At 66.3% G+C, this 18,680-nt stretch overlaps 1 protein-coding gene across 1 annotated transcript in view; it reads left to right on the top strand.

Annotated features, from left to right (window-relative positions):
• The first annotated feature begins 2,056 nt into the window (after positions 1–2,056).
• The window catches only part of TAF4 (TATA-box binding protein associated factor 4), a 66,892-nt gene continuing 50,268 nt past the window's right edge, over positions 2,057–18,680 (top strand). The window contains exon 1 of the mRNA XM_062204428.1: positions 2,057–3,423. Within this exon, the coding sequence (XP_062060412.1) occupies positions 2,070–3,423 (1,354 nt within the window). The 5' untranslated portion in view covers positions 2,057–2,069. The remainder of the gene's footprint in view (positions 3,424–18,680) is intronic.

Genomic DNA, 18,680 nt, shown 5'->3' with positions numbered 1-18,680 from the left:
TCCCTTCTTGCTACGCGAGGTGGCACTGCTTTCCAGACTCCTTCCCTCACAACCACTGTGACAAGAAAACCACTGACGTTGGGAGGGAGTCAGGCCGAGTTCCCAGGTGCCCAAGGCCCACACGTGGGCAGCGTCCCCTCCACTGTGGGCCTGGGCTGGGAGGAGCCACAAGACCTCCTTGACCTGAGGGCAGCGCTGTCCGTGCCTGTCTGAGGCCCCGCCTTCCCCTGCTGGGGAGGTGTGGCTGAGCAGGCAGACTCTCCCCTCCCCGCTTCCTGGGGGGCTATCAGCAAACGTGGGGGTGCGGGAGGCTGACCCAGCCGGCTGAGGGCTGGAAGGCTCCGGGTGCGGCCTCCAGACGCACAAGCCGCCTCCCTGGACACGGCGTGGCACGGCTCTAAGCCTCCTGGTGGCATCCCCAGCAGGCCAGAATGGCGGGGTGTGATCCAAGCTCTGTGGGCCTTCGGGGCCTGGGGACCCGCGTCCCCTGTCTGCATTCAGGGGCCTGACTGGCCGGGTCACTGGTGTCTCCCACTGCGCAGCCGCACGTCTGGCGATGCTTGGACTGGCTTACTTCAACATCCTCGCGTCAGCTGGTCCCTGTTTGTGAGCAAATCGGGTTGCAAAGGCACAGTGACAGAGCAGGAGAGACCCCCCCTCCCCCGCTGGCTCACCCCCAGCCGGGCCCCCACTGCCTTCCCAGGGGCAGAGCAGCCCGGACCCAAAGCAGCGTGGGGTCTCAGCCGTGGCCCACCCCGCTCCAGGTGTCAACCTTGAAACCCAGACTTGGGGCGGGCGTTTGCCCCACGGGAGTACCCGGGCTCCATGCCCGCGGCAGACCCCTGACAGCTCCCGGCTGGCGGCTCAGGTGACTTCGGTCCGGCCTGCAGCCACTGTGGGCATTTGGGGAGTGGACAGAGGACAGCACCCTCTGCCTCCCTAGTGAATTCCGAGGCTTCCGCTGGTTGGGGGCTCAGGCCGCCTGCCCACGCCCAGCGGGAGGTGCCCCCTGGAACTGGGGCACGCGCGTGCGGGGGGGGGGGATTCCACGTACCCAGCCTCTCCTCCGCTGCTGCCTGGCGGAGCCAAGGCTCGGGACGCGGCTGGCATCCAGGCTTACAGGAGTCTCCCCGACACGTCCAGCTCGGCCCCAGGCAGGTCCCGGGGCAGTCGGGCGGCCAGCAGTGTGCGAGCCTGGAACAGGACGCGCGCTGCCCAGGGCAGCAGCCTCTTGCTCGATCGGTTAAACAGAAAACCCACTTCCTCCGCCACCAGCCCTTGCGCGAGCTCTGCTCTCCCCGCGGCGCGACCCCGTCCGGGGCTCTCGCAGGCCCGCCTGGGCCGGGGGCTGCCGTTCGCCTGTGCGCGCCCCGCTCCCTAGGTGACACGGGACAGGGCCGGCGGCCCCGCGCGGGGCTGGGGGCTGCCAGCATCCAGTTCAGCCCCGCGCCCGCCCCCGCGAGAAAGCCGCCAAGACGCCCCCCGCCCCGGCAGCCCCGCGCCCGCGCCCACCGGCCTCGCCGGGCGGCGGTCACTGCGCGGCCAGCGGGGCGTGCGCGCCCCTCGCCCCGCCCCCGCCGGGGTCGCCGCGGGGGGAATCCCCGGCCGCCCCCGCCCCCAGGGCGCCCGGCTCCCCGCGCCGCGCCGGTCAGCGCCCGCGTCCCTCCCGCCGCTCCCGCCGCCCCGGCCGCAGCCATTTTGGAGGAGCGGAGACAAAGAGCAGGACCGGCCGGCGGCCCCCCGCCGCCGCGGGCCCCCGCCGCCCCGCCCGGCCGCCCGCCGCCCCCGCAGCCCGGGCCGCCGCCCCCCGCGAGCCGCCGCCGCCGCCGCCGCCGCCGCCCGGCCGCCCGCCCGCGCCCCGGCCTCTAGCGCTCGCAGCCATTGGCCGCGCCTTTTAAGCGCGCGCCGCGGCCAATCGGAGCCCGCCGGCGGCCCGGGAGGGGGCGGGCCGCGCCGCCGCGCCTGCGCAGAGCGCCGCCGCGCCCGCCCCGCCCGCCCCCCTCGGAGCCTCCTCCCCGCCCAGGCGCGCTCGGCCGAGCGGCGGCGGCGGCGGCGGCCGAGGAGGGAAGATGGCGGCGGGCTCGGATCTGCTGGACGAGGTCTTCTTCAACAGCGAGGTGGACGAGAAAGTGGTGAGCGACCTGGTGGGCTCGCTCGAGTCGCAGCTGGCGGCCAGCGCGGCCCACCACCACCACCTCGCGCCGCGCACGCCCGAGGTGCGGGCCGCGGCCGCCGGCGCGCTCGGGAACCATGTTGTGAGCGGCAGCCCGGCCGGAGCCGCGGGCGCCGGCGCGGCCGCCCCCGCCGAGGGCGCGCCCGGAGCGGCGCCGGAGCCGCCCCCCGCAGGTAGAGCGCGGCCGGGGGGCGGGGGGCCGCGGCGCGAGGGCCCCGGCTCACCGCTCCGCCCGCTTGTCCCCGCAGGGCCCGCGGCGCCGCCGGCCGCGAAGCTGAGGCCGCCGCCCGAGGGCAGCGCGGGGCCCTGCGCCCCGGCCCCCGCCGCCGCCGCCGCCGCCGCCAGCGCGGGGCCGGAGCCCGCCGCCGCCGCCGGCCCCGCCAAGCCCGCCGGCCCCGCCGCGCCGGCCGCCCGCGCGGGGCCCGGCCCCGGGCCCGGCGCCGCCAAGCCCGCCGGCCCCGCCGCGCAAACTTTGAATGGGGGCGCCGCGCTGCTGAACTCGCACCACGCCGCACCTGCTGTCAGCCTGGTCAACAACGGGCCCGCGCCGCCGCCGCCGCCGCCCAAGCCCGCGCCCGGCACTGTCATCCAGACGCCCCCCTTCCTGGGCGCCGCCGCGCCCCCCGCGCCCGCCGCCGCCGCCCCCTCGCCCCCCGCCGCCCCCGCGCCCGCCGCCGCCCCGCCCCCGCCGCCGCCCGCGCCGGCCACCCTGGCCCGGCCGCCCGGCCACCCGGCCGGACCCGCGCCCGCCGCGCCGCCCCCCGCCGCCGCCGCCGCCGCTGCCGCCGCGCAGAACGGGGGCAGCGCTGGGGCCGCCCCCGCCCCCGCCCCTGCTCCGGCCGCCGGGGGCCCCGCGGGGGGCAGCGGCCAGCCTGGGCCAGGCGTGCCCGCCGCGGCGCCCGTGCCGGGGGTCAAGGCCGAGTCGCCCAAGACGGTGGTGGCGGCGGCGGCGCCCCCGCCCCCGCAGACCCTGGCGGCCGGCGGCGCGGCCAGCTCCACGCCCGGCATGATCCTGGGGCCAACTATGCAAGGGGCGCTGCCCAGCCCGGCCGGCGTCCCGCCGCCCGCCCCCGGGACCCCCACGGGGCTGCCCAAAGGCGCGGCCGGCGCCGTGACCCAGAGCCTGCCCCGCACGCCCACGGCCACCAGCGGCGGGATCCGGGCCACCCTGACGCCCACCGTGCTGGCCCCACGCCTGCCGCAGCCGCCGCAGAACCCGACCAACATCCAGAACTTCCAGCTGCCCCCAGGTGAGTGGACGCGCGGGCCGGGCGGGCCGGGCGGCTTTCAGGAAGTTCTCTGCGGCGACGCCGAGGTCGGCTGCCCCGCGGGGCCCCCGGGCGCCCCTGCCCAGGTGCGGTGGCCTGGCCCGGGGCGGGCGTGCCGCTGGCTCCCGTCCTGCGGTTTGTCTGCGTTTCAGAGTTGCGGGCCCGGGGGAGGGCTCCTCCTGGTGTCCCTGGCCTTCAGGCGAGTGCGGGGCTGCCCGCAGTGTGACGTTTGCAGGGACTGGCCCTCCGGGGCCGTGCTGGGAGGGCCCGCCGTCCCGCGGCTCTCCTGCTGCTGGCTGTTCCTCTGGGCTGGGGAAGCAGCTTGTCGGAGCCCCCCCAACACGTGTGTGCGCGCGCGCGCGAGTGAGGTCAAGGCAGGGTGATCAGGTGGCGTCTGCTCCCGTGGCTGGCCTACCGCAGAGACCCGGAGCCCGAGAACGGTGCCTGGAGTAGTCTGAGCGCTCGCCCTCTTCCAGCTCCGAGTGGAGCAGGGGCCCCCGGGGCGGGGGTTCCGGCAGTGCGCAGTGGCCGGAGCTCGGCGCGCTCACAGCCTCGCCATGGCCCGTCCTCTCCGGGTTCCTGAGGGTCCCGCAGGTGTGGCCGTCGCCAGGCAGAGGTGCGGCTGCCCCAGAGCTGCCCCCGCGCCCGTGACGCTCCTCCCCTCGCGGAGTAAGGACGCTCGCCGGGCAGCCGTAGCCGCTGCGGTGGCAGGAGCAAGGCGCTGGCCCTCGTGTCCCTCTTTCCAGAAAGGGCCAGTGGTCACTTTGGTGGAGCCCGGGAGGTGCAGGGCCCGTGGCCACGCGTCGCAGGAAGTGGTTTTCCTAGGCAGGAGTGCTTCTGGGTGACCTAGGAGGGGGCCAGGCGCCCCGTACCCCAGCTGGGCAGGCTGGCGTGGTCGTAGGGTGTTCGTCCGAAGGCTGTTCGGCGCGGTAGGTGTGTCGTTGACTCTTCGGTAGAAGTACGGCAGATTTTGAGTAGGGTTTTCCCAAGGAGGCTGCTGCAGGTGGTCTGCTTGTGAAACGACAGCTCCGTCTCTGCACCCTTTCTGGGGTCCTGGGTGGCAGCAGGTGCCTCCCCTGGGGTGAGGTGGCTCCCCCTCCCCCGCTGTCCTGTGGCTGTTGATCGGGAGGGAGGCTGGTGGCTGTACCTGGATGAGCTGCTGACCCTCTGCCCTGGGCCTCCTGGGGGCTGCGGGTCTCTGTGCCATTCCCCCCCCCCCCACTTTTTTTTAAAGATTGATTTGAGAGGCAGAGGCAGAGAGAGGGACCTTCCGTCCACTTCCTAAATGTCCACAAGGGCTGTAGCTGCGCTGATGGGGAGCCAGGAGCTTCTTCTGGGTCTCCCGTGTGGGTGCAGGGGTCCAAGCACCTGGGCCATCTTCCACTGCCTTCCCAGGCCACAGCAGAGAGATGGATTGGAAATGGAGCAGCTGGGACTTGAACCGGCGCCCATATGGGATGCTGGCACTGCAAGCAGTGGCCTTACCGCCTTTGCCACAGCGCCAGCCCCCGTCCTTGTTTGTTTTTTTTTTAAAGATTTATTTATTTGGGCCGGCGCCGTGGCTCAACAGGCTAATCCTCCGCCTTGCGGCGCCGGCACACCGGGTTCTAGTCCCGGTCGGGGCACCGATCCTTTCCTGGTTGCCCCTCTTCCAGGCCAGCTCTCTGCTGTGGCTAGGGAGTGCAGTGGAGGATGGCCCAAGTCCTTGGGTCCTGCACCCCATGGGAGACCAGGAGAAGCACCTGGCTCCTGCCATCGGAACAGCGCGGTGCGCCGGCCGCAGCGCGCTACCGCGGCGGCCATTGGAGGGTGAACCAACGGCAAAAGGAAGACCTTTCTCTCTGTCTCTCTCTCTCACTGTCCACTCTGCCTGTCAAAAAAAAAAAAAAAAAAAAAAGATTTATTTATTTGAAAGAGTTAGAGGAGAGACAGACAGAGAGGTCCTCCATCACTGGTTCACTCCCTAATTGGCCGCAATGGCTGGAGTGGTAGCTTTGGGATCCGCATGGAGGGAAGGCCTATACTTCCGGGAATGGAGAGTCCCTACCTGTACTTCCAGGGAAGAAAAGTCCTTGTCAAGGTCCCTGCGGGTGCCTAAAGGTCAACCAGTGAGGATCAGGCCCGCCTCAACCTTTAACCCCCTTGCCCTGAATCTATAAAAGGAGCCCTCCCAATCTCTGACTCGCGACTTCCCTGGTCCCCGCTCTGTTGGGACCGGGGAACCTCGCCCGGGAGCAGAACCCCAGTAAAAGCCTGTGAATTAGTTGATTCGTCTGCCTGGGAAGATTTGTTACGCGCTGGACACCTTGCATGGAGCTGTGCCGATCCAAAGCCAGGAGCCTCCTCCGGGTCTCCCATGCGGGTACAGGGGCCCAAGGTCTTGGGCTATTCTCCACTGTCCTCCCAGGCCACAGCAGAGAGCCAGATCGGAAATGGAGCAGCTGGGCCTCCAACCGGCGCCCACGTGGGACACCGGCACTGCAGGCTGAGCCACGGCATCGGCCCCAGCCGTCCTGGTCCTAAAGTGGGCTGAGACCCTGTCCGCCTCTGTGCTGCTCTGGGAGGTCAGTGTTGGCCGGCTGGGTCTGGCCAGGAGGCCCCCTGCAGCTCTGGGGTGGGTGTTTGCCAGAGTCCCAGCAGCGAGCGGAGCCGCGGTGCTCTCCGGGGTCCGCAGCTTTCTAGGAAGAGGGAGAATGGGTCCCTCCCTCGGTGCCCCTGGGCTGGTCTGCGGACGAGGAGCCCAACAACTGCTGATGGCGTGGCGCCAGACAGCACGATTCGACTTTACAGATCAAAGGGAAGGGTTATCGATGCTCTCGCCACACCCTGTCATTGATCAGAAAACAGGAAATTCTTGCTTTTTTCCCGTGGAACTCTTTCCTAATGAAAATGGACAGGCGGAAGGTGGGAATAACTTGGAGACATAACCCTTGCTTGGCCACTGGCTTGTTCCTGGCACAGCTCTGGTGGGCTGGAGGCGTCAGAGGGGCAGTGACAGAGTGGGAGGGCTCTCCCCGTGGGGCCATCCCTTTGTGGGGGTCTTGGGTGGGCCAGGGCGGGACAGAGCCTCGCCCAGCTGCCCACCACGAGCTCCTGAGAGCCATGTGTTGGGCTCGGGCTGGTTGTTGTTAGGGAGGCCTTTGTGCTGTTGTAGTTTGCTTTTTTGAAGGGGCTGGGGCCTAAATTTTACCCACGTGGGAGTAACGCGGAAACCTAACAAGGTGTTGGAGGGATCGTTGGAGCCATCACAGGTGTCTGGGGCGCCCTGGAGAGAACCAGCGCGTGACCTCGAAGTGATTCAGGACAGAAGTGACGTCCAGGTGACGTCGTGATTACACTTGGAGGCAGAGGGAGGAGGTGATGCCACAGCTGCCACAGCCTCGATGGTTTTAGGCTAACACACTCGTTTCCCCAGGTTGTCCTTGGGGCCGCACGGTGGGCCTCTGACGTCCTGTGTCCTGGCTGACCCCCGTTGGGGCCGCACGGTGGGCCTCTGACGTCCTGTGTCCTGGCTGACCCCCGTTGGGGCCGCACGGTGGGCCTCTGACGTCCTGTGTCCTGGCTGACCCCCGTTGGGGCCGCACGGTGGGCCTCTGCGATGTCCTGTGTCCTGGCTGACCCCCCGTTGGGGCCGCACGGTAGGCCTTTGACGTCCTGTGTCCTGGCTGACCCCCCGTTGGGGCCGCACGGTGGGCCTCTGCGATGTCCTGTGTCCTGGCTGACCCCCCGTTGGGGCCGCACGGTGGGCCTCTGCGATGTCCTGTGTCCTGGCTGACCCCCCGTTGGGGCCGCACGGTGGGCCTCTGCGATGTCCTGTGTCCTGGCTGACCCCCCGTTGGGGCCGCACGGTGGGCCTCTGCGATGTCCTGTGTCCTGGCTGACCCCCCGTTGGGGCCGCACGGTGGGCCTCTGACGTCCTGTGTCCTGGCTGACCCCCCGTTGGGGCCGCACGGTGGGCCTCTGACGTCCTGTGTCCTGGCTGACCCCCCGTTGGGGCCGCACGGTGGGCCTCTGACGTCCTGTGTCCTGGCTGACCCCCGTTGGGGCCGCACGGTGGGCCTCTGACGTCCTGTGTCCTGGCTGACCCCCCGTTGGGGCCGCACGGTGGGCCTCTGACGTCCTGTGTCCTGGCTGACCCCCGTTGGGGCCGCACGGTGGGCCTCTGACGTCCTGTGTCCTGGCTGACCCCCGTTGGGGCCGCACGGTGGGCCTCTGACGTCCTGTGTCCTGGCTGACCCCCCTTTGGGGCCGCACGGTGGGCCTCTGACGTCCTGTGTCCTGGCTGACCCCCGTTGGGGCCGCACGGTGGGCCTCTGCGATGTCCTGTGTCCTGGCTGACCCCCGTTGGGGCCGCACGGTGGGCCTCTGCGATGTCCTGTGTCCTGGCTGACCCCCGTTGGGGCCGCACGGTGGGCCTCTAACGTCCTGTGTCCTGGCTGACCCCCCGTTGGGGCCGCACGGTGGGCCTCTGCGATGTCCTGTGTCCTGGCTGACCCCCGTTGGGGCCGCACGGTGGGCCTCTGACGTCCTGTGTCCTGGCTGACCCCCGTTGGGGCCGCACGGTGGGCCTCTGCGATGTCCTGTGTCCTGGCTGACCCCCGTTGGGGCCGCACGGTGGGCCTCTGACGTCCTGTGTCCTGGCTGACCCCCTGTTGGGGCCGCACGGTGGGCCTCTGCTGTCCTGTGTCCTGGCTGACCCCCTGTTGGGGCCGCACGGTGGGCCTCTGACGTCCTGTGTCCTGGCTGACCCCCGTTGGGGCCGCACGGTGGGCCTCTGACGTCCTGTGTCCTGGCTGACCCCCGTTGGGGCCGCACGGTGGGCCTCTGTGTGTCCTGGCTGACCCCCCATTGGGGCCGCATGGTGGGCCTCTGACGTCCTGTGTCCTGGCTGACCCCCGTTGGGGCCGCACGGTGGGCCTCTGTGTGTCCTGGCTGACCCCCATTGGGGCCGCATGGTGGGCCTCTGACGTCCTGTGTCCTGGCTGACCCCCGTTGGGGCCGCACGGTGGGCCTCTGTGTGTCCTGGCTGACCCCCCATTGGGGCCGCATGGTGGGCCTCTGACGTCCTGTGTCCTGGCTGACCCCTGTTGGGGCCGCACGGTGGGCCTCTGTGTCACCCCGTTGGGGCTGCACGGTGGGCCTCTGACGTCCTGTGTCCTGGCTGACCCCCGTTGCTCGCAGCTCGGGCCGGTGTAGGTTCCTAATCAAGGTGGAAACTGAGTCTTCCTCATCGGCCCAGAGGTGGGCGTCGTGGGCTTGTTTTCTGCGGTGCCGCCGAGGCTGAGATGTGTGCCGGGACAGGGTTCTCAACTCTGGTGAGGGTGTTGCTTGTTGGTAGGACGGGAAAGCCAGGGTGCTGTGGGTTGGTCCCCAGGCTGGTCGGCACAGCACACAGGCCTGGATCGTGGTGCCAGCTCTGACAGCAGGTGTTCTTGGCACGAGGGTCGTGGTTCGAGGTTTGGGTTGTTGCTTGTGCACTGTGTGTCTGCCCGGTCCTTGTGCCCCCGTTTGCCTGGTTGCGTTGGTGAAGAGCCGGGGGTCCCGGCTGTCAGGCGGCACTGATCCCTCACACACGGCCCGGTGTCGCCACTTCGTGCACACGTCACGTTGCCACGTTGCTGTAGCAGGGACAGGATCTTCCAAGGGCAGCCTCAGTCAGATGGGAGCATCCCCAGAGCGAGTTCTCGGCAGTGAGGGTGTGGGGTGGTGGCTGAGTCCGCTCTGGGGTCCCCTGGGCCTGGGGCCGGAGCCTGCTTCCAGCCACGACTCTGCTGGGTTTTCCTCTTGATGTCCTCGGGTGGCAGGACGCCTGCGGAGAACAAAGAGAAATAACTGGAGCCGCGGGAGGGCAGCCCTGGGCCTCTCGTCCCAGCAGTGGGGTGGGCCCTGCCTGCCCGGCCTTCAGTCCTGGCGCTCGCCGGGGTCTCTGGGATGCGCGCAGGCCATCTTGGCCGCTGGGGTTTGGATAGATGCGCAGGCGTCTGCTGTGTGTCTGGGAGCCGGGGAGGTGCACGTTGTACCGGCAGCCAGGCTTGGGGTCGCGGCACCCTGGGGCGGTGTGGGAGTGTGGAAAGATGACTTCCGAAGTCCCCAGCGGAGCCTTGTTGGTAAGGCCCTGGGAGGAGGCCACTTGGCCAGGTGGTGTCTGGTGAGCCTGAGGGAAGGTGGCCGGCCCTCCCAGAGTCACTGAGTGCAGGAGTCCCTGGACACGGAACCGTGCACCGGGCAGTTGGCCTAGAACAGGCAGGGTGGGTCAGAGCAGCCTCTGCTCCGTGCAGGCCTGGCGCTGGACACAACTCTGAGGACAGGCGGTGCTGCCATGTCTGGTAGCTTCCAGAGCCACTTCCAGTTAGAAGTGTGTGTGTCCCCCCTTAAGCGGCACATTTGAAGACACATTTTGTAAATAGCCCGTTTATGAGTTGACCAAAATATATTAACAACTTTTTTTTTGACAGGCAGAGTGGATAGTGAGGGAGAGAGAAACAGAAGGGTCTTCCTTTTTGCCGTTGGTTCACCCTCCAATGGCCGCCGCGGCCGGCGCACTGCGCTGATCCGAAGCCAGGAGCCAGGTGCTTCCCCTGGTCTCCCATGCGGGTGCAGGGCCCAAGGACTTGGGCCATCCTCCACTGCCTTCCCGGGCCATAGCAGAGAGCTGGCCTGGAAGAGGGGCAACCGGGATAGAATCCGGCGCCCCGACCGGGACTAGAACCCGGTGTGCCGGCGCCGCAAGGCGGAGGATTAGCCTGTTAAGCCACGGCGCTGGCCGACAACTTTTTTTTTTTTTTAATAATTTATCTGAAAGGCACAGTTAGAAAGGGAGCGGCAGATAGAAAAAGAGCGAGCGAGCTGTCGTCTGTCTGCTGGCTCCGTAAATGGCCACAACGGCCGGGCAGGGCCAGATGAGAGCCAGGAACAGGAGCTTCCTCTGCCTCTCCCTGGTGGTGCAGAGCCTCTGCTGTCTGCCAGGCGCATCAGCCGGGAGTGGATTGGGCGTGGAGCAGCTGGGACTGCACTGTTGCCCACGTGGGTGCGGGCACTGCAGGTGGTGGCCCTACCCGCCACGCCCGCAGTGCCGGCCCCAACTGTTTTCTTTCAAACTATATATATTTTTTAAAGACTTATTTATTTATTTGAAAGTCAGACTTATACAGAGAGAGGAGGAGAGGCGCGAGGGTGAGGAGTCTTCCATCCACTGGTTCACTCCCCAAGTGGCTGCAGCGGCCGGAGCTGAGCCAATCCAAAGCCAGGAACCAGGAGCTTCTTCTGGGTCTCCCATGTGGGTGCAGGGGCCCAAGCACCTGGACCATCTTCCACTGCTTTCCCAGGCCATAGCAGAGAGCTGGATTGGAAGTGGAGCAGCCGGGATTTGAACCGGTGCTCATATGGGATGCTGGCACTGCAGGTGGCGGCTTTACCTGCTATGCCACAGCACTGGCCCCTTTTAAAAGATATTGCAGCAGGCTGGCGCCGTGGCTTAACAGGCTAATCCTCCGCCTTGCGGCGCCGGCACACTGGGTTCTAGTCCCGGTCGGGGCGCCAGATTCTGTCCCAGTTGCCCCTCTTTCAGGCCAGCTCTCTGCTATGGCCCGGGAAGGCAGTGGAGGATGGCCCAAGTCCTTGGGCCCTGCACCCGCATGGGAGACCAGGGGAAGCACCTGGCTCCTGGCTTCGGATCAGCGCAATGCGCCGGCCGCGGCGGTCATTGGAGGATGAACCAACGGCAAAAAGGAAGACCCTTCTGTTTCTCTCTCTCTCACTATCCACTCTGCCTGTAAAAAAAAAAGTTGTTAATATATTTTGGTCAACTCATAAACGGGCTATTTACAAAATGTGTCTTCAAATGTGCCGCTTAAGGGGGGACACACACACTTCTAACTGGAAGTGGCTCTGGAAGCTACCAGACATGGCAGCACCGCCTGTCCTCAGAGTTGTGTCCAGCGCCAGGCCTGCACGGAGCAGAGGCTGCTCTGACCCACCCTGCCTGTTCTAGGCCAACTGCCCGGTGCACGGTTCCGTGTCCAGGGACTCCTGCACTCAGTGACTCTGGGAGGGCCGGCAAAAAGGAAGACCTTTCTGTTTCTCTCTCCCTCACTATCCACTCTGCCTGTCAAAAAAAAAAAAAACAAAAAACAAAAAAAAAAAAACTGCAGCAGGGCGGTGCCACGGCTCACTAGGCTAATCCTCTGCCTGGGGTGCCAGCACCCCGGGTTCTAGTCCTGGTCGGGGCGATGGATTCTGTCCCGGTTGCCCCTTTTTCAGTCCAGCTCTCTGCTATGGCCTGGGAAGGCAGTGGAGGATGGCCCAGGTGCTTGGGCCCTGCACCCCATGGGAGACCAGGAGAAGCACCTGGCTCCTGGCTTCGGATCAGCGGGGTGCGCCGGCCGTAGCGGCCATTGGAGGGTGAACCAACGGTAAAGGAAGACCTTTCTCTCTCTCTCTCTCTCTCGCTGTCCACTCTGCCATATTGCAGCAGTTGTCTGCAAAGGCTCTGGGGTTGCCCAAGATTTGGGTGCTTCGTGTCCGTGATCAGCGGGAAGCTCGCTCTCCTGAGCCCTGGGGAGCAGTTCCCGCTCAGTTCTCTCAGGGACCGGCATAGCCAGGCCTTTGGTGACACAACAGTGACGTCGAGAAAACCCAGGGCAGGCGCTGTGGCTTTAGGACCTTTCTTCCTGGGGGTGCACCTGGCGACCCCGGCAGCCCGAGGTGGCCGTAGGGGTGGCAGCGTGGGCTGCAGAGGCAGACGCTGCTTCTGGAACTTGCTCCTTGTTCAGTGCACGGTGAAGTTGATCACGGGCTGTAGGCTGGGGTTGCACGGCCTTGGACGCCTCACACGAGAAGTTTAGTTTTTTTTTTCCATACCTCTGAATTTTTGCATTAAGAAATTAAAACTTCTAAAAACAAAAAGACAAAAATTGTGCACAGTTAGGCCTCGACCCTCCACCTTTGAAATGTGTAGACCCCGATACCTTGGCTCAACTCCCCTGAGGTGCTACATCTGCCCTTGACCCCGGCCTGTGTCCCCACTGACCCCTGTGTTGTGTCACTCTCACCCCTGTGTGTCCCCTGACCCCTATGTGTCCCAACCCCTGTGTGTCCCCTGACCCCTGTGTGTGTTAGCCCCGACCCCTGTGACTCCCCTGACCCCTGTGCGTGTCACCCTCACTCCGTGTATCCCGACCCCTGTGTCTCCCCTGACCCCTGTGTGTGTCAGCCCTGGCCCCTGTGTGTCCCCTGGTCCCTGTGTCTCCCCCGACCCCTGTGTATCTCCCCTGACCCCTGCGTGTGTCTGTGAACTGGCTGGCCTCCGGCTTCTCTGACCCCAGATAGCCACTGTCCCATCTGGCCCCTGCTGCTGTGTGTGCGTGTCACAGGAAGTGCTGCTGCCGTTGCTGCTGTAGGTGGGGGTGGGGGTGGGAGCCCTCCTGGGTGGCATGGGACAGGAGTGACCCCAGGACCAGGGTGCTCTGTAGGTGGGGGTGGGGGTGGGAGCCCTCCTGGGTGCCATGGGACAGGAGTGACCCCAGGACCAGGGTGCGCTGTAGGTGGGGGTGGGAGCCCTCCTGGGTGGCATGGGACAGGAGTGACCCCAGGACCAGGGTGTGCTGTAGCGCTGCACTGTGAGACGGACTGATTGTGGATTTCCTGGGGTGTGAGTTCTGGTCTTCCTGGGGTGTGAGTTCTGGTCTTCCTGGGGTGTGAGTTCTGGGCCTCCTGTCTGTCCTGTGGGTTGTTACAGTGAAGGGAAGGTCTGTGCTGCTGCCCCCCACACCTGAGGGGTGTGCCCAGGGCGGGAGCGTGCTGCGTGGGGGAGGCTGCTGGCACTGTTCTGACCCTGGAGGTCGGGAAATCCCAGGTCGGCACAGCACCCACCGGGTCAGGCAGCAGGGCTTGGCCCAGGGCTCTGCGGAAAGACGCTTCCGTGCTCTGGAAGGGGGTCCGTGGTACGAGTGGACAGCCGTGTGCATCGGAGCCGGTAGATCCATGGGGACAGAGGCTCTGTGGCCAGGGGGCTTTGCCAAGGACACTCTGGGAGTGGACGTGTGAGGGGTGGGTGAAGCGCCTGCCCTTCCGTGGCGTGTTTTATGGGTGAGTGAAGGGGGAAGAGAGACAGCTTTTTGTTTATTTTATTTTATTTTTTAAAGACTTATTTATTTATTTGAAGGGCAGAGTTACGGAGAGGCAGAGAGAGGAGAGGCAGAGAGAAAGGTCTTCCATCTGCTGGTTCATTTCCCAAAAGGCTGCAGTACCTGGAGCCGGGTTGATCCAAAGCCAGGCGCTTCCTCTGCATCTCCCCCGTGGGTTCAGGACTTGGGCCGTCTTCTGCTTTCCCAGGCCACAGCAGAGAGCTGGATGGGAAGTGGAGCAGCCAGGACTCGAACCGGTACACTTACGGAATGCCAGCACTGAAGGTGGTGACTTTACCCGCTGTGCCACAGAATGGGCCCGAGACAGCTTTCCGTACTCTGAACGGCTGAAGTGTGGCAGTGAGGAGGTTTTTGTCTTCTTGGTCTTCCAGACACGCGTCGCCAGCCTGGCTCTCCTGTGGTCTACACGGGGCGGCCCGGAGGGAGCCTAGCTGCCTGCCGTCGGCTGCGCCTGTGAGACGCTGTGGGTACCCGGCTCGGGTGGTAGGACGGTGACTGGAGAGAAAGAAGAAAGCTCCCGGGGTTGCATCTTCATGGAACCCTAACTTGTAAAATTATTAGTCACTTGGCAACGCCTTCTTTCCCAGCCTGTCCTCTGACTGTGGTTGGTTTGCATTGGTCCCAGGAAGTCGGGGAAGCGTTGCAGCCGCGAGGAGTAGCTGGGGCCCTTGCAGCCTGCCCGGCCGGGCCGTCACGGTGGGACCTGCCCTTCCTGCATCCCTGGCCGTCAGGAAGGCGCCCGTGCCCCAGCCTGGTCCCCGCGCTCCGCCTGGGTGGACGTCCCTCTGCACAGCGGTGTTCACAGGTTGAGCCTGTGATGCAAATGGACTTCAGAGGCTGGGCCAGCTTGCTTTTTTAAAATTACCATGACAATCCGCCCTTTTATTAGAGATTGATGCCCTTCTGAGAAAGTCTTGTTCGGTTTAAGTTGTGTTTCTGTGGCTCCGTGACTTGGACCTGGGTCAGGCATGGCTGGCTGCTTGCTCAGGTGCACAGCCGTGGCCTGTTTGCCTTACGGCACTCCCGGGGGTCCTGAGGCCGACAGCCCCCGCTTCTGTGCTGCACCTGTTGTAGGGGTCTCAGGGTGAGGCTGAGCTGGGGACCTGCACAGGTGCCTGGCCCTGGGCGGGGCAGGCGGGGGGGGGGGGCGGTGGGTGTGAGGTGCTGTTTCTGAGCAGTAGTGCTGGGCACTTGGGAGCTGCGAGCAGAGGTCAGGATCTGCGGGGGGGTGGCCTTGGGCTGTGTGTGCAGTGCAGGTGGGTGAGAGTGAGGGAGGCAGTTCCCCAGCTGGCCCCGCAGCACGGGAGGCACTGGAGGAGTGGCCAGGGAGCCAGGGGTCTGCCCTGAAGTCCAGGAGAGAAGGTGCGAGTGGCTGGTCCATGGGGGTGGGCGGGGGCCAGCAGGAAGGGGCGCCTGAGGGGAGCGCCGCCATTGTTTGCATAGCTCCTGCGATGGGGTGCTGGCTTCTTTGCCTTTTATTTATGGGGAGGCTTAGGGGAACCTTATTCCTCTGGGTTGGCGCTCTAGTTGCTGATCTTGGCAGTTTGCTGTTGGGTGTGCGTCGTGTGCGTCCTAGCCTCCCTGCCATGTGTGGATGAGTGAGAGTCGAGTCTCCCTCCACGAGGGTCCCACAGTTGGCAGAGGCGAATGGAGCTTCCGGGCACCTGCCACCCCTGCCTGTGTGTCTCGTCTCGTGGTCGGACCCGCACTTTGGAGTGGACGTGGTTGGGTTTGGAGCAGATGTGTGCTTCAGGCACCTGACGCACAGAGGTGTCTGGAAGGGGAATCCCGAGGGATGGGGCCCCGGTCTGCGTGCAAGGGCTGGCTGGCTCAGGGGTGGTTGGCTGTGCTTAGGCCAGCAGGTGTGTGTCCGGTGGGGCCTGCCAGCCTGTAGAGTGAGGTCTCCTAGGCTTGCGTTTCTGCCGTCCCAAGGGGCCGTGTCGCCTGGCTGAGGCCTGTCGCTGTATGGCTGGCAGCCCCAGAGCTGAGAGACACCCCCGGGCGCGGGGCCTGCCCCCTGAGCTGGGAGACGCCCCCTGGGCGCGGGGCCTGCCCCCTGAGCTGGGAGACGCCCCCTGGGCGCGGGGCCTGCCCCCTGAGCTGGGAGACGCCCCCTGGGCGCGGGGCCTGCCCCCTGAGCTGGGAGACGCCCCCTGGGCGCGGGGCCTGCCCCCTGAGCTGGGAGACGCCCCCTGGGCGCGGGGCCTGCCCCCTGAGCTGGGAGACACCCCCCGGGCGCGGGGCCTGCCCCAGTGATGCCGGTCACTTTCCTCTGGTTTCTGCCAAGAGGACTTGGTGGTTGGCTGCTTGCACTTGTGCCTGGGGGAGAGGGGTTTGATGGATGGTAGCACGCTGCTCACAGCCAGGCAGGCCTGGGGAGTGGCCTGGTGAACCGGTTGGCCAGTTGGTTGGTCAGCAGGCACAGGCTGAGTGGCAGCTGTGGGCTGGCTGTGTGCAGGGCTTGGGCCAGGAGCAGGAGTGGGCGGCATGGAGCCGCGTGAGGACTGCGGTGGGGTTACGACGTGGACTCCTCCGCTCGCCCAGCCACTCGCTCCCCGGTGTCGCTCCCCGAGGGGGCGCCCTGGTGCTCGGTGGGGGACACTGCAGTTTCCCTGCTGGTCCGAGGATCAGGTGGAGGTTGTTGGTGGCGCCACCTCGCTCTCTGATAGTTCAGAGACTTGGCTCGTCGTCTGCTTGAGATCGCGTGAGTGAGGTGACGTGACGCGGCGAGGAGGTGCCGTGGCTGGAGGGGCAGGGGTGCTCCCCACAAAGTGCGGTTCTAGGTGCGGTTCTGACCTCGCACGTGGCCCCGGGGCCCTGGTAACGCGGGCCCTGCGGGCCAACCTCTGCTTTCCCTTGTTCACGGTCGTGTGACAGGCGGCTCTTGGACGCACTGGGCAGGGGCCCCTGAGACCTGGGTGCTGGAAAGGAGGGGCTGCCCCTTCCTTCCACCTGGCAGTGCTGAGGCTGGGCGTGCACGCGGGAGCCCTCAGGTGCCGCCCGCCTCGGGCCCCAGGCATCCAGGGCGCTGTGTGTGTGCCTGGCAGGCCGGGTTGGGACAGAGCAGGCCTCGGGACATGACCACAGGTGGGGAGCTCAGGGCAGCGAGTTTGTGTGTGGACCTGGGCCGTGCGTGTGCACGTGGGGCTTGCTTGTGGACGTGGGGCCCTGTGTGTTGACCTGGGGCCCTGTGTGTGGATGTGGGGCCCTGTGTGTGCACGTGGGGCTTGCGTGTGGACCTGGGGCCCTGTGTGTGGACGTGGGGCCCTGTGTGTGGACGTGGGGCCCTGTGTGTTGACCTGGGGCCCTGTGTGTGGACCTGGGGCCCTGTGTGTGTGTGGACGTGGGGCCCTGCATGTGGACCTGGGGCCGTGTGTGTGGACCTGGGGCCCTGTGTATGGACGTGGGTCCCTGTGTGTGGACGTGGGTCCCTGTGTGTGGACGTGGGGCCCTGTGTGTGGACCTGGGGCCCTGTGTGTGGACCTGAGGCCCTGCGTGTGGACTTGGGGCCCTGCGTGTGCACGTGGGGCCTGCGTGTGGACCTGGGGCTGTGTGTGTGGACCTGGGGCCCTGTGTGTGGACCTGGGGCCCTGTGTGTGGACCTGGGGCCCTGTGTGTGGACGTGGGTCCCTGTGTGTGGACCTGGGGCCCTGTGTGTGGACCTGAGGCCCTGTGTGTGGACCTGGGGCCCTGTGTGAGGACCTGGGGCCCTGTGTGTGGACCTGGGGCCCTGTGTGAGGATCTGGGTCCCTGTGTGTGGACGTGGGTCCCTGTGTGTGGACGTGGGTCCCTGTGTGTGGACCTGGGGCCCTGTGTGAGGACCTGGGGCCCTGTGTGTGGACCTGGGGCCCTGTGTGTGGACCTGGGGCTGTGTGTGTGGACGTGGGGCCCTGTGTGTGGACGTGGGGCCCTGTGTGTGGACGTGGGGCCATGTGTGTGGACCTGGGGCCCTGTGTGTGGATGTGGGGCCCTGCGTGTGCACCAGGGTCCCTGTGTGTGGACCTTAGGCTGTGGGAATTCATGAACTCTGTTCTTGGATGACAGAAGTGCAGTGTTGGTGAGGCACACAGAGCCCCGTGGTGAGCACCTGCATCGTGCTGTGCTGGTCTCTGTGTGTCCTGGGGGCTACAGTGGGAGCGGCCGTGCAGGCCAGGGCGTGCACGTGGCCGGAGTGGCTGGTTCTGAGGAGCCTGGTTGGGCTGGGGCAGTCACTTTGTCCTTTCATTCAAGACCCTCGTAGCAGTGGTTTCCCGGGAGACAGGCACTGGAGCAGCGCTCTTGGGTCCTGTGTCCCTCAGCCTTCCTGATGACACCCGGTGTGGTGACCGCAGGTGCTGCTGCCGGCGTGGGGACCGTCTGGTTCTGACCCTCGCAGTCTGCCAGCCATCAGTGGCTTCTCAGCCTCCTGGTGCCCTGTGCTTGGTTCCCCCTCTGGGCTGCTCCACCGGGCACTTGGGCAGGGTCCTCACTGCCTGCTCGAGGGTGCTGCCCTCTGGCTCTGCCCGCACCCCGCGCCCCGCTCCTGCTCTGGCTGCCATGTCCCTGGGGTCTGACCTGGGCCTTCGCAGGGCCCCGTGCTTCCTGCTCGGCTCGCTTGGGATCTGTGTGTCCCTCACTGGGGCAGGCTGCTTTGCCGGCCCTCACTGGGCCTGAGTGGTCTTGCCAGCTGAGTTCCTGTTCCCTGCACACCCTCAGCGTCGGATGCGGGACTGGTGTGGCCCAGATGCTGAGGGCATGAGTCAGGGAGTCTCCTGGAAGCGGGGTGCTTGCTGGACGGGGACCCGGGAGGCATTCGTTGCACTGGGAAGCGGTGGAAGAGAGCAGGTTGTGCCCCTTTGGTCCTGGACTCGGAGGCCCGAGCCTGTCACAGCGCGTGGGCCCTGTGTGGCCTGCTTTACTGTGTGGCTGTCACAGCCATTTAACAAGCACCTGCCAGGCACCACCCAGGGGAGATGAGGCCCTCGCCAGCGTCCCAGGCGGCCCGGCTTCCAGTCTGTGGCAGCAGTGCCCCGTCAGCCCCGACCTCTACCTGCTCTTGCTCCTAAGCCTTTGTTGTGTTGTGGCCTGAGTTTTGTGAGAGGACTCGGGCTGCCG

This window comes from Lepus europaeus, chromosome 10 (assembly GCF_033115175.1).
Source record: "Lepus europaeus isolate LE1 chromosome 10, mLepTim1.pri, whole genome shotgun sequence".
NCBI lineage: Eukaryota > Metazoa > Chordata > Mammalia > Lagomorpha > Leporidae > Lepus > Lepus europaeus.
This window is presented reverse-complemented; position numbering and strand designations above follow the sequence as displayed.